This window comes from Labrus bergylta, chromosome 5 (genome assembly GCF_963930695.1).
Source record: "Labrus bergylta chromosome 5, fLabBer1.1, whole genome shotgun sequence".
NCBI classification, from domain to species: Eukaryota; Metazoa; Chordata; class Actinopteri; order Labriformes; family Labridae; genus Labrus; species Labrus bergylta.
The window spans coordinates 14077074-14090080 of record NC_089199.1 but is presented as its reverse complement, the minus strand read 5'-3'; the positions used below and the strand labels follow the sequence as shown (position 1 = coordinate 14090080).

The 13007-nt window shown below is 38.1% G+C and overlaps 2 protein-coding genes across 2 annotated transcripts; both read left to right on the top strand.

The window, feature by feature from the left end:
- Positions 1-334: 334 nt before the first annotated feature.
- LOC109992520 (insulin-like growth factor-binding protein 6) lies at positions 335-2240 on the top strand. Its single transcript, XM_020645161.3, has 4 exons — positions 335-805; positions 1097-1125; positions 1223-1342; positions 1438-2240. Exons 1-4 carry the CDS (start codon positions 493-495, stop codon positions 1537-1539), a joined length of 564 nt encoding a protein of 187 aa, XP_020500817.2. The 5' UTR covers positions 335-492; the 3' UTR covers positions 1540-2240.
- A 1655-nt stretch (positions 2241-3895) lies between these two features.
- LOC109992517 (phosphatidylinositol 5-phosphate 4-kinase type-2 gamma-like) lies at positions 3896-12798 on the top strand. Its single transcript, XM_020645159.3, has 10 exons — positions 3896-4143; positions 4239-4336; positions 5753-5849; positions 6407-6556; positions 8991-9137; positions 9335-9373; positions 10627-10740; positions 10831-11086; positions 11187-11290; positions 11529-12798. Exons 1-10 carry the CDS (start codon positions 3946-3948, stop codon positions 11607-11609), a joined length of 1284 nt encoding a protein of 427 aa, XP_020500815.2. The 5' UTR covers positions 3896-3945; the 3' UTR covers positions 11610-12798.
- The last annotated feature ends 209 nt before the right edge of the window (positions 12799-13007 follow it).

Sequence of the window (13007 nt, the reverse complement as noted above, 5' to 3'; positions counted from 1 at the left end):
TGGTGAATTGTGTGTTCTCTGCCATGATTGGTCAGTTACATGAAATTGTCACCTCTGTAAGTGAATGACCCCTCTCAGTGGGGGAAAAAGCCGAGCAATGGAGCAGCAATCATTTCTGTCAGACTGTGTTCAGAAAACATTACTAACCTGCAACCAAGATGAAAGACAAAAGATGTTATGAGCATGCGTGAGAGTTTGTATGTGCATGTGTGGGGAAAATGGGGTGTGCTCGGTTGTGTGGAAATGTGCAGGAAAACAAACACTCTTCATCACGTACCCTCCCATACCTTTCCCCACTTGTTTGGACTCTTTAAAAGCTGCTGCCAGTGGTGTCTGTCAGCCAAATGATCACTGTCTTGGCTTCAGGGAATCACATCCACCTTTCAATACCTTGACATACTGCAGTAGGAGGATCTAAGAGAAAAAGTCCTGACAGAAGATTTTTGGAGACTTAGCTGCAACTATCTGTTAGTGGCCGACTTTTAGAGTGAAATGCTTCTGTACTTAAACATCCTGGTGCTGATCCTCCTACAGCCAGCTCTATCAACCCCGAGACCACAAACCACACAGTCCAGAGGATGTCCCACCTGTAAATCAAATCCCACACCAAGTCTTGAATCTGCAGACTCAAACTCCACTGCTCTGGATGCTGGAGAACCATGTGGGGTCTACACCAGGACCTGTGCCAATGGTCTACGCTGTGCGCCTCAAGAGGACGAGCTGAGGCCACTCCGAGCCCTGCTAGAAGGCAGGGGAGTCTGCAGCAACACCAGCAGCATCAGCCCGACTGAGAGGATCCAGACAGGTAGGAATAATACTGTGTGTTTGCGAATTAATGAATAAGAGTCATTTAAGATTTTGTTTATGGATGGAAAGATTATGGTGAAAAACCACCCCTGCTTGCAAGAATTATTTTTTTTATGCCTTGGTGATCACTATAAACAGTGATTTGTTTTTTTTTAGATAGATTCTAAGACGCCTTTCTAGTGCTTTAGTGTTATTTTGAAAAATTAAATAAACATTTTCTCTAGTTTGACAGGTTTTGGCATAGTAATAGCAGATCAATTCTAAAAATGTTTTCTTTGAATGTCCCTAGACACAGCACCTACTGAGGATCCAAATGAGGTAGAAACCATTGTTATCCAAAGAGGAATTTTACACGAATGACATGAGCACAGGCTTGCACTAAGTTGTATCTGTCCATGTCTGTCTCTTCCTGCAGGCTCCGTGTCGTAAACTTCTAACTACACTTATCAACGGTCTTAATGCCCATTTGTTTGACCCACTACATGACATCTACATGCCCAACTGTGACAAGCGAGGTTTCTTCAGAAAGAAGCAGGTGAGTTTGCAGATGCTGCAACCTATAGCTTTAAGAATGATTGCAGACATGTGTTTGTATTCCCAGCTGTGAACGTGTTTGTTCTGTGTGTGCAGTGCTGGTCCTCTCGAGGGAAGAAACGTGGTAAGTGCTGGTGTGTGAATCAGAATGGCATGCCAGTCTCAACCACCAAGCACAAGGGCCATCTGAGCTGTTAGAAAAGTTTGGAGCCTGGACCGAAGCGGAGGAAGCTTTGTGACCAACATGAGATAAAGATGAAGGAACAACACACAGAGTCTCGAGGGGCTCAGCCCGGTCTTTTACATTTCATTCTCCAGAAGCCAAAAACTCTCCACCAATAAGACGCTGCATCATGAGTAATGTTATCTCCTTGCGCCCTCTACTGAACATTTCAGGACCATAGTATTTAGACGTTTATTTTACATTCACTTTTGTTGTTCATCTTATAGTTTCAGCATTTCATCTCTTTGAAAACAAATATTTCATATCATCAGCCAGGTATCAGGAGACGGTTTGGATCAATGTATGTACCAAAAAGACTTTTCTCAGTATTTTTTTCAACCACTGTAATTGTTTTACTATAATGGCTGTACATAATCTCTGTTCATCCTATTTATGCTACTTCTATAATGTATTACTGTATATTTATGCTAATATTCATTTTAATAAATAACTTATCATTTTTTACTGATGAGAACAGGTAGTCCTACGAGGTATTTTTCAATTAGTTTGTAATGCAGAATCAAATGGGGGCTTTAGTTTTATGATTTTCTTTTTGGGGAGTTTCATTCAGAAATTTTGCCTTCCAAAATTAAATATTAAGATAAAGACTGGCACTGATTGTTAATGGATGCAGATTTTGTTAAATGTTTTTCCAATAAAAAAAAAGTCTTGTTTATCTTGTTTACCTTAAGATTTCCCTACACATATTCATTTTTGTTGTCTATTCACTTTCCTTTCCATCTGGGAAGCAGTTTGCAAACCTGAATCACTGCAGAATATCAGCATTTGAGCTTTCCACTCTGAGCATGATGTCAGAGAAAATGTTGATTAGGTGAAAAGGATCCAAAGATAGCTGTTAGGGTCAGTAAGGAAAATGTAACCTAAAAAGTCCCTAAAATATGAATAAAAATAGCCTGACTGTTCAACTTCAAATGAGTAATATTGAAGTGTATAGTTAAGCCATATAACATGTGAGGTGGGGTGTCACCTTCATAAGAAAAAGAGAAGAGCAGGACCCACATGCAGAAACCAAAAATATATGTTTAAATGAAAGGCACCAAAATCCAACAAAGAAAATCCACAAGGAGAAAACTAGGAGTCACAAGGAAACACTGGTGAATGTGGGTAGAAGAATGAACTGACACAGAAGGGAAGAAACACTGAAACTGAATAGACCGGTAAACTCAGACACAGGTGAAACTAACAAGACACAGGCGAGGACAATGAGGGCAATCAAAAGTGGAAGGAAACACACCGAGGTAAAAAAAACTACAAAATAGAACAGGAAACAGTGTAAACGTAACTCAAGAGAATTACTGAAAAACACACAGGAAACAGAGAAACACGGTGATACAAATGACAAAATAAAACAGGAAATCACAACAAGGAACAAACAAACTAAACAGAAGTAAATCATGACACATGAGGTAGATGCTCCATCACAAGCAAACAGTAAGATCCACTACCAGGAAAATGTCTTCATACACAAATACAACTTTAGTAGTAGCCTAATATAACTTTAATAATAATAATAACAACTGCATTATTGTTATTATTATTAGCAGTAAAAGTGTATTTATAAAGTAGTAGTAGTAGGCGGCCTATAGGCTAATAGCAGTTGAAGTAGACCTAGTCGTTTTTATGACTGTTATAACTGGCTAACAGGCAAAAGCAAACTGTTATTCCTATAAAACTCAGTCCAACAGCATATAGCTGCCTGTTGTTTCATCATCATATTCAATTCAATTCAAAGAACTTTATTTGTCCCCGGGGGGCAATTCAAAGGCACACAGAGCAGTAAATTACCAACAGTGCAAGTAAACAAAACATTTTAACCTAAATATAAAGTGTCAATTTAAATACAACTTAAAGCTTAACTTAACTTAAAAATACTAAATATAAAGGAGCAGATATAAGTGGACAGTGATCGGACTAACAGATGTAAACAGAACTATGTGCAGTAAACGAGAAATAAATATATATATACAGAGCTATGTGCAAGTAGGCTAAATACTAAATACTAAATGATAAGTTATAAGGTGCATGGCGAATAATGGAACAACAGAACTAATATATACAATATAAGTGTAAAGGTAAAAATGAGATAAATAAAGTGACCGTAGTGCAATGATGGATAAGAAACATCAGGAATAAAGTAACCAGAACTGTATGAGTACTGATATTATCATGTGACTGTATTGCTGAATTTGACCCAAGCTCGTCGGGGCTCTTCAGGGCTCTGCTGCACCTGTTGTATTTCTGTGCTAGTGAGATGGATCGACGTAAAACCTCCAAAGTGTGGAGCAGGAGGAGGAGGAGGAGGAGGAGGTGCTGCTGTACTGCATTGCCTCTACTCGACAGTACACAGGAGGGTGCCACGGATGACAACCAGAGCCCTGAGGCACGGACAAGAGTTTAAAAAAAGTGCCATGTCTTCCCCAAGTGCCACTTCTAACCCCCTGAGCATCCTGGCGCGTAAGAGGAAGACTAAGAAGAAGCACTTTGTCCAGCAGAAAGTGGAGGTTTTTCGAGCCAGTGATCCCGTGTTGAGCGTGTTGATGTGGGGAGTCAATCATTCGGTGGGTATGTGTGCTGATTTAAGAGTCTAACCTGTTTACATTGACTCGTCTGTGAATTTCTTTATATAAATAATTTATTCATTGATCATGCGCAGATTAACGACCTGAGCCAGGTACCCGTACCTGTCATGCTGCTGCCAGACGATTTCAAAGCCAGCACGAAGATCAAAGTGAACAATCACTTCTTCAACAAGTAGGCCTACTGTGCTCCTCTGCTTACATGCTGGGCCCTTTACCCTGCAAACACCCTGTCACTTTAACACATTGCTTTTTCTTTCCTATGATTTGTTTGCCCTTCTTTGCTTATTTGCAGCCCCCTTCTCAGAAACAACAGCTTTGCTACTCAAACAATATCCTAAAGTTGATACTAACACAGCTATACAATGACAGTGACATCAAGCCAAAGAGATGAAAGCAACCCTAGTTTGGTGCAAGGTCAAGTTTAAGAATGAGAGTTGCAGAGTTGTGAATGCGGCATGTTTTATTTCCGAGTTGTTTCAGTGTGTTTCAGACAAACAATAGCCTAGAGAACATATAGCTCAGCAGATGAATCAGACAAAGTTATGGGTCAAAGTGAATTATTTAATAATTCTTTCTCAAAGTATACTCTGTCTGCCTTGAGGTTCATTTTCTATACGGATGGAGTCTAGAAAACTTGAGTGGCTCTCAATAATCCTTTAATCCATTGAGGAATCCAGGTCGTGTAGGGACTTATAAACAGAGGTGGACAGAACAATAAAATATGTTTTCTCACGTTAAAGTGCTTTCACCTTGATGAGGTTTCACTCAAGTGTTGTTACATTTCGCTTGATATGAAAACCTTTCAAGCCACACACAAGGATGTAAATCATAACCAGTGATGCTGTTATGAGTTGTGATTATTAAAAAACTGGCAGATTTCAAAACACTGAAATTAAACACACACACATACGCGCAAATATTTAACTGTTGGTGTCGTCAGTGTAGGATAGAAACACATTATTAGTTGATTAGTTGATGATTGAGTTCTAACTGGTTTCTATATTTCTTTATTTTATTCAAGCCCACACTGATTTGGGGTTTTTGAGACTGTTACCTACATGAGTGGTTTAAAAAGTACTGATTTCAGCAAATACTTTTTTGGCTTTTGGAGTTTTTGAGTTGTTGGACGGATGTTGGCTTTACATTTTTGTGTGTGGAACCATCACATTGGCTGTTCAGGTTCTGCTACATGTTCTGCCGTCAGTACTGAGAATATACCGTAACCATAGAGACTGCATAAAACTACTTAATGGAATAATTTGTCAATTAATCCAATTGTTGTTTTCTGCATAATATGTTCAGTAAAGGTAAAACATTACACCGGACATAATGTAAAACGTGTTCATAGATACAGATTTATCAGTAATAAACCTTTATTGTTCCCATAGTCTTTGCCTACTTATACATCGGTCAGGCTCAACATAACGGGAAGGTTTGAATAGTGTTAGCCTATTGATATCTTGATTTTAAGATTTTACCTTCATCTATGCATGTTTGACACAGTTCCAGGTTCGATTAGATGGTCTTTGAGTATTGATTCAAATTGCATTATTCTTATTTGATGTGTTAAAATGTGTGTGTTCCTCAGAGAAAACCTCCCAGGACAATTCAAATTCAAAGACTACTGTCCGCAGGTATTCAGAAACCTGCGAGAACGCTTTGGAATTGAGGACCAAGACTACCAGGTATGGTTTTATAAAATATTCTTCAAAACAGCTTTTGATTTGAAAAAAACAACTCCATTTTCACAAGGTTAGGAAGGGAGAAAGATGTTTGCCTGACAAGAGAAACTGACTTTTGAAAATACAAAACAACCAAGGTTTTCCATTGTGTTTTTATTTCTTTTCTTCTTTCTAACCAGACACATGAATTGATCTACTCCCTTTAAAATTTGCATTTTTTTGTGTAATTTTTGCATGGGCCAGGTGGCACACAAAGTCATCATCCTCTCTGCTCTGCGCACATTTGCTTAGCACACAATCGCTTAATGTAAGGCGGAGTGCATATCCACTTTTGTGCAAAAAAAAAAAAGTTAAAGAAATAAACATTCAGCATCAGGACAAAATGCAGCTTTTTCTCTTCAACAGTAATAATCACAACAACAACAACAAAAAAACATTGGATTTCCTGTTTGCCTGATAAATTATATTTCAGTGAAAAGGTTATAAAAAGGATACCAGTGTAATGAATGTCAGAGGTTGTCATCTGTACTCAGAGATGTATTCCTCCATCTTGCCAACAGGCGTCTCTTGCCCGCAGTCCTCTGTTTAAAGACGAGGAGGGGCAGTGTGTGGGGCTGCTGCTTATATCATACGACCGCACCTTGGTAGTTAAGGAAATCTCAAGCGAGGAGGTGGAGGAAATGCACAACATCCTCTCTGAGTATCACCAGGTAAGACCAACAAGGTGTGGAAAGCGTCTATTTGACATCTAAAAAGTCTTTTGTTATTGATAAAAATAACTTCACCTTGATGGTTCATCTATTTTCTAGTTTGTGATTTAACCCCTTTCATCAAAAACATGTGAGCATAGATCCTCTGAGTCTCACTTTTCCCTCTCTTTTTGTCTTGTTAATTTTTTATATTGTAAGAGAAATTTTGCTCCTTTCATGAAAACCTTGGTTGCCATGGCAAAGGCTTTCCAACATCAAAGAGTGTTTGAATTTTAAACAGAGTTTTCCCACTACAATTAATCATGGCCAGAGTTCTTGTTTTAACATGAAAATTAGAGTCTATATTAATAACGAATACACACATAGTGTCATAAATGTATATGTATTTAGTGAAAAAGGGTAGACAGAAGGGAAGTAGATTTAAGAGTAAGGTGCACTTTCTATAGAGATTAAATTTAACAGAGAATAATACATGTTCACACATAGAAGAAACAGATTTCCACATCTGTTCTGGGATTGTAGTGAAGGAAATTGGCATCTTTATTGATCATTTGTAGCAGCAGATATTTAACTCCCCATAATGAGAAAAGCACAGTGTTGCTAATTACTATAATGATAGCTCAGTTCCATTTAAGTGTCCCAGTAAGCAATAACAGTGAGTCAGCAGATACAACACAATAACATGCAGCTATATGAATTCCGATACCATCTACAGATTTAACAAAAGGAAAAACAACCTCTGAATTAATGGTCCAGTCCACTTTTTTTAAAAACACCTCGCTCGAAGGAACTTGAGATGTATAAAAATCAATTAAGTGCACTTTGTGTGTCACTTACCAAAACACAGTGTTGATCCTCTTGAGGTCCACCAAATATGTTGCATGCATTATTTTTAAAATAAACATTAGCTTAAACTGTTTATCTTCCAAACAAGATTGGATCAAGGCGCATTGTTTACATCCTAAGCAGCAACCTTCGCTGTTGAAAAATGAAGCCAATGTTAAACTGCAAAGTTCCTCTAGTGTCTACTTTAGGCCGGCTGCAAAAAGCCCTAACTTTGACAAAATAAATAAAAATGTTTACAGCCTGGTTCAAAAAACTAATTTGGTCTGAATAGCAGATTATTACACTTATTATTATTTTGCAAGTATTTTATTTATAACTAACTGGTATTGATTGTTATAGGGTTAGAGTTACAGTAAGGGGGACAGGGGGGCCTGTTGAAGCTGTTTTCCAGGAGGTAATTGGCCCGCTTCAGCTCTGCCTCTTTTCCTGTTCCTAAGTTGACTGAAAGCTTGTTGGAGATAGCAATTCCTCTAAAGCGACTGCCATTGTTGGGCTTCAAAGCTGTTTAACCAATGGGTGATGTCACTGAGACTATGTCCATGTTTCATGCAGTCTGTTACATCCATGTTATCGTGCTAGTACAGTAGTCCTCCTCTTCCCTCTCGGTTCTCCCATTCTTTGCGTTCTTTGGCATATTACTGCCACCTACAGATGATTGAAATATAGGAAAACCGTTGACAGTCTGTGTGATAGGCCTAGCTGTTTTGCATGCTCAAACAAGAAAAAATGGTGGGCCCTCTCCCTCCACACATTCCTCCATTGTGCTGCTATATGTCAAAAACTTAACAGGAAAGTGTTAAACTTTGATTACTGGTTCAAACTATAGACTGTATAAATTATTTACAGTCTATGGTTCAAACATATATTTCAAAGTTCAAGAATGTGTCACTCTGTCATGTGTTCTGCTCGTTCTGCTTTTGATTTGTTAACATATTGACACAGCAGCCATTTTTCTCTGATATCACACACAGATTAGAAATCTTACATGCTTTTACTTGTGTTGTACAAATACATCTAACAGCTAATGTTTAACATACTAGATAGCTAATACAGGAGCCTGGGAAGTTTGATATTGGATTGCATAAATCATAAATTGCTCTCTTGTTTCATGTACATCACTTTGGGTCAGCTGTTGTTGTTTTTAAATGTGCTTTATAAATAAATGTGATTGATTGCTTGATTGATTGATTGATTGATTGATTGATTGATTGATTGATTGATTGATTGATAAAAGGGTTAGGCTAAATTGATAATACTAAATCAGTTTGTTAGTTCTACGGTTTGCTTGGAAGTTTTGCTTTTCCCTCTGTTTTTGGACAAAACACAAAACGGTAAGGTTAGCCGGGAATCAGTTTAATGCTTAAATAAACTGTGGTCTGAGGGTGGATAATGGGTTGTTAAATATGCTGGGTTTCATTAAAATAACTAGGCACAATGTCCCTTCAGTCTTTCATTGTTTTTTGTATTTTCAGTTGCTGATGAAAAGGGAAGCAACGCTATGATTCAAATTGTCGTTTTGCCACTGGGTTTATGAATGTCCTTTATTTTTTAATTCATTCATTTACTTTTTACTGTTGTTGTCCTGTAGCATATTGTCACCTGTCACGGAAACACGCTGCTTCCTCAGTTCCTGGCCATGTACAGAGTCACTGTGGAGAGCGAGGACACCTACCTGTTAGTAATGAGGAACATGTTCAGCCACCGACTGCATGTACACAGGAAGTATGACCTCAAGGTAATGGTGCAGGAGGCCTGAGGCTACTTTAGATGAGCAATCACAAATGTTTGAGTCTTATGAAGAAGCAAATGTGGATGAGAGGGTGCGCTAAAATATCAAAAGTCTTCTACTATATAGAAGAAAATGATCCTTTTGTATGTAAGTTAGAGTCAGCACCTTTGAAGACACTGACAACCCCATTTTTCTTTGCACAGGGCTCTGGGATGTCTCGTGGAGCCAGTTTTAAAGAGAAGGTGAGGAATAAAGTTGGTGTCTGAGAGAGTTTAAAATATGGTACACAGTGAAGAGAACAGATTTAATATATTTAGGTCACCAGTCACATTTACCTATCCTTTTAGCTAATTGAGATTCACTTTGGACTCATTAAAGAATTGCTAAATATTTTACTGTAAGGACAGCTGAGTTTCCATTTACCTCCATACCTTTGATTAAGTTGTGACCAGGTTAGATGTTTCATTAAAAATCGAAATAATACATCAAGCATGTGAGACACATATTTCTTTTTGAATGTTTCTGTGACAAAATAATGCGATATATGTCATAAAAAAAGAAACTTTAACAACCTGGTAATATAATTAATATGAGGACTATAAGTGTATTCAGACATTGTGAAATGAAGTCCATGGGTGCATTTTATGAGCCTTTTAGTTCCCTTCATAGTAGACTTGTCATGTAACGTATGTTTTTAACTGTGGGAAGCAAAAAAAGGACAATTTAAAAAAAAAGTGTGCAGGGAACAACAGTTTATCATTTATTGGATGTTGACATGCAGGATTACCTGTAAATCATTGCACTTAGTTTACTTTTCACTTATCAATAATGAATAATACTTTCATAATAATAACCTTTAAATCAATGACTCATAAGAAATAGCCTGTATACTGTTAATACAATAACTGACCCCAGGAGCAGAGACAGGCAACTAAGGTGTTGAAGTTGCCATGGTAATGTACTTAGTGGGGATGTGTGTGCTTGTGACATTACAAGGTTTTTTTGAATGGAGGAATTTTGTCAAGGGAAGTTCTCTTACCCAGAATTCAAGGAAAAAAATGTTTTATGAACCCGGAGGAACTCAGCATACCTTATCTCTTTGTGCTGTTCTCTCAACAAGGACCACTTAACGAGTTTCAGTTAGCTGCAGCTGTGCCAGCACTCAGAGTCATCCAATCACATTGACCATATTGTATTTAACTTCTGTTTGAGCATTGCGGCAAATTAGGAAATTACATTGTCAGAACAGTTATAAAATAAAAATCGCTAAGCAACCCCTCTGGAGTGATTTTGACTCAAACGAAGCGAAATAACTGCAGAAATGCCTTTAATCCCTCCAGCTGTGTTGATTTGGAATACAATATTTGGGGCAATATAAATGGACTTTTGTGAATCTAGAAATTGGATGGCTGGTTGTGTTTGAATGCTTTTGAATAATCTAGTTTCCATCCTATATGCACATTCACAGCAGCTGAGCTTCACTTTGTGTCTCCAGGTGAAGGAGTTACCTACATACAAAGATGTCGATTTCAGGAATAACATGCAAAAAGTTTATGTGAGTGATGAGGAGAAGGAGAAGATTATGGACAAACTCAACAGAGATATTGAAGTAAGGAAACCACCACAAAGGAAACCCCCTTAATGAAGCATGTGGCTATTGTTTTGTTTGGGATGTAATGTTTGTGTCATCTTGCTTCAGTTTCTGGTGCGTATGAGGATCATGGACTACAGCCTGCTGCTCGGCATTCATGACGTCGAGCGGGCTGAGAGGGAGGAGGAGGAGGAAGACATGGAGTCAACTGACGAAGATGAAGAAGAAGATGAAAATGGCCTGGTTCCAGCTTCAGGCTCCATCTCTCCTGAGGGCATCAGCAGCTACATGAACTCCTTTAAACCCATGGGTCCTGGGGAGTTTGACCCTTACATCGATGTGTATGCTATCCAGTGTGCTCTAGGTGAGTCCATCTGATGTAAAACACCCAAACACCATGTCATGCAAGATACAATCATATGCCCGGATTAATATCACTCATATGGTGCTGTGAATCCCTCCAGGTGCCCCCCACAGGGAGGTGTATTTTATGGGCCTGATTGATGTGCTAACACAGTACGACACCAAGAAGAAAGCCGCTCACGCTGCCAAAGCTGTCAAACATGGGGTAAGAGACCGGCGCTCTATAAAGGGGTTGTTAGCATATGCTGTCTTTAGATCTCTATTGTTCAAAGTGTATTGGGGTGCTTTCATTTTCTGTTCAGTTATCTCTCATCCACTGTGTGTGTGTGTGTGTGTGTGTGTGTGTGTGTGTGTGTGTGTGTGTGTGTGTGTGTGTGTGTGTGTGTGTGTGTGTGTGTGTGTGTGTGTGTGTGTGTGTGTGTGTGCGCGCATGTGTGTTGCAGGGAGGAGCAGAAATCTCAACAGTGCACCCTGAGCAGTATGCCAAACGTTTCCGTGAGTTCATCACAAAGATCTTTGCCTAATCAAAGGATTCGACCCAGGTCATTATTTGAATATATCTCAAATCAACATTGACAAGCATTGAAATGTTACTGTTAATTTAAGAATGATCAGAATTAAATTTAAACGCCTGTTCCGGTTTATTGACGGATGAACAGTTGATTTATCTTGAATTAAGAATTGGAATTTGCATATTAAGGAAAGTCTTCTTTGCAATCTGTTGTTATAGGGTTTTCTTCAGCTTTAACTTTGAGTAGAGGCCCAAGATACAGGACTAAATGAGGTGATGTCATCAAACATCTTGACATAATATTCTCTCCCTCTTTTCCTGACAGTGAAGATACTTCCCTATAATAAACAAATTTAGGAAAAAAACGTGCAAAATTTCAATCTGACCAAAAATCAGATCAACAATAAATATAAATAAATATAAATAAATATAGATATGTGAATGAGAACCAGATGATAAATACTACCTCCACGCTAACAGCTGCTTGTATAAGTGTTTTAGAATTAAAATGAAATATATAAAAAATCAAGCATGTAATAAAACTTACATCACCAGGTTTATCACTGACTGTATATACTGTATATTGTAATGTTCTATTAAACCTATTTTCACAAAGAGTAAACAAATTGACTGGCTAGTTTAATGGAGAGACTGCTGTCTGTCAACAATTTAACAATTTGTTTTCCTCACCAGCACAGATGTACTTTGATCTGTAAATATGTCTGTAAAATAGTCCTCCTGTTTATGTGTCTCTCTCTACTGAAGAGCAACACCTCTCTCTTTGGGTGTTTAGTTTTTGTTGTTTTTGTTCTACATTTGGCATTTAGCGTTGCAGTGATTCGTGAGCTCCGGTGGATGCTACACAAGCTTGCATCATCTGAAAGGCACCAAAGCTCAATCAATATTAAACAGTGAGCTCTTTAAAAAGCTTTCATGATGAATGTTTAAGCATGGAGCCAGCCTCATGTAGTTTATCACTTGTCAAGCCTCTGAATGGTATGAATCACAAATAGTATGTACCTTTAGGAAAGAAACTAAATATTGACAAAGATCAGAGTGTTAAAGCATATTTAATATTTGTCCTTATTTAGCCCCTGTCTTGTGTCCCAGCCATCCTGGCACAAATTCCTGACTCTCTAAGATTATCATGAGGATTTAGATTTTAATAGCTGAGTGAACAAACAGGCAAAGAAGGGGACATGAAAACACCTTGTGTATAAAGTCTAAAAATACAACAAGCCACTGAGATCAGCCTTTTTGGAAGCACAGATATCTTTTAAAACAACAAAGAAATGTTCGCCTTATGGTGTTTATGGATGCCCTGTTGCTATATCCTGATACCTACTTTTTATTTTTTGAGATTGAGCTCTATAAATCTAAAACATTCCCATATTAGCATCAGTGTGTAGGT

What these genes read in the sequence shown, in the direction of transcription:
- LOC109992520 (XM_020645161.3), top strand. Translation starts at nt 493, where the DNA reads ATGCTTCTGTACTTAAACATCCTGGTGCTGATCCTCCTACAGCCAGCT. An exon ending in GACTGAGAGGATCCAGACAG is followed by an intron (nt 806 to 1,096) that starts GTAGGAATAATA and finishes GAATGTCCCTAG; the next exon opens with ACACAGCACCTACTGAGGAT. An exon ending in CTACTGAGGATCCAAATGAG is followed by an intron (nt 1,126 to 1,222) that starts GTAGAAACCATT and finishes CTCTTCCTGCAG; the next exon opens with GCTCCGTGTCGTAAACTTCT.
- LOC109992517 (XM_020645159.3), top strand. Translation starts at nt 3,946, where the DNA reads ATGACAACCAGAGCCCTGAGGCACGGACAAGAGTTTAAAAAAAGTGCC. An exon ending in TGTGGGGAGTCAATCATTCG is followed by an intron (nt 4,144 to 4,238) that starts GTGGGTATGTGT and finishes GATCATGCGCAG; the next exon opens with ATTAACGACCTGAGCCAGGT. An exon ending in GAGCCAGTTTTAAAGAGAAG is followed by an intron (nt 9,374 to 10,626) that starts GTGAGGAATAAA and finishes TTGTGTCTCCAG; the next exon opens with GTGAAGGAGTTACCTACATA.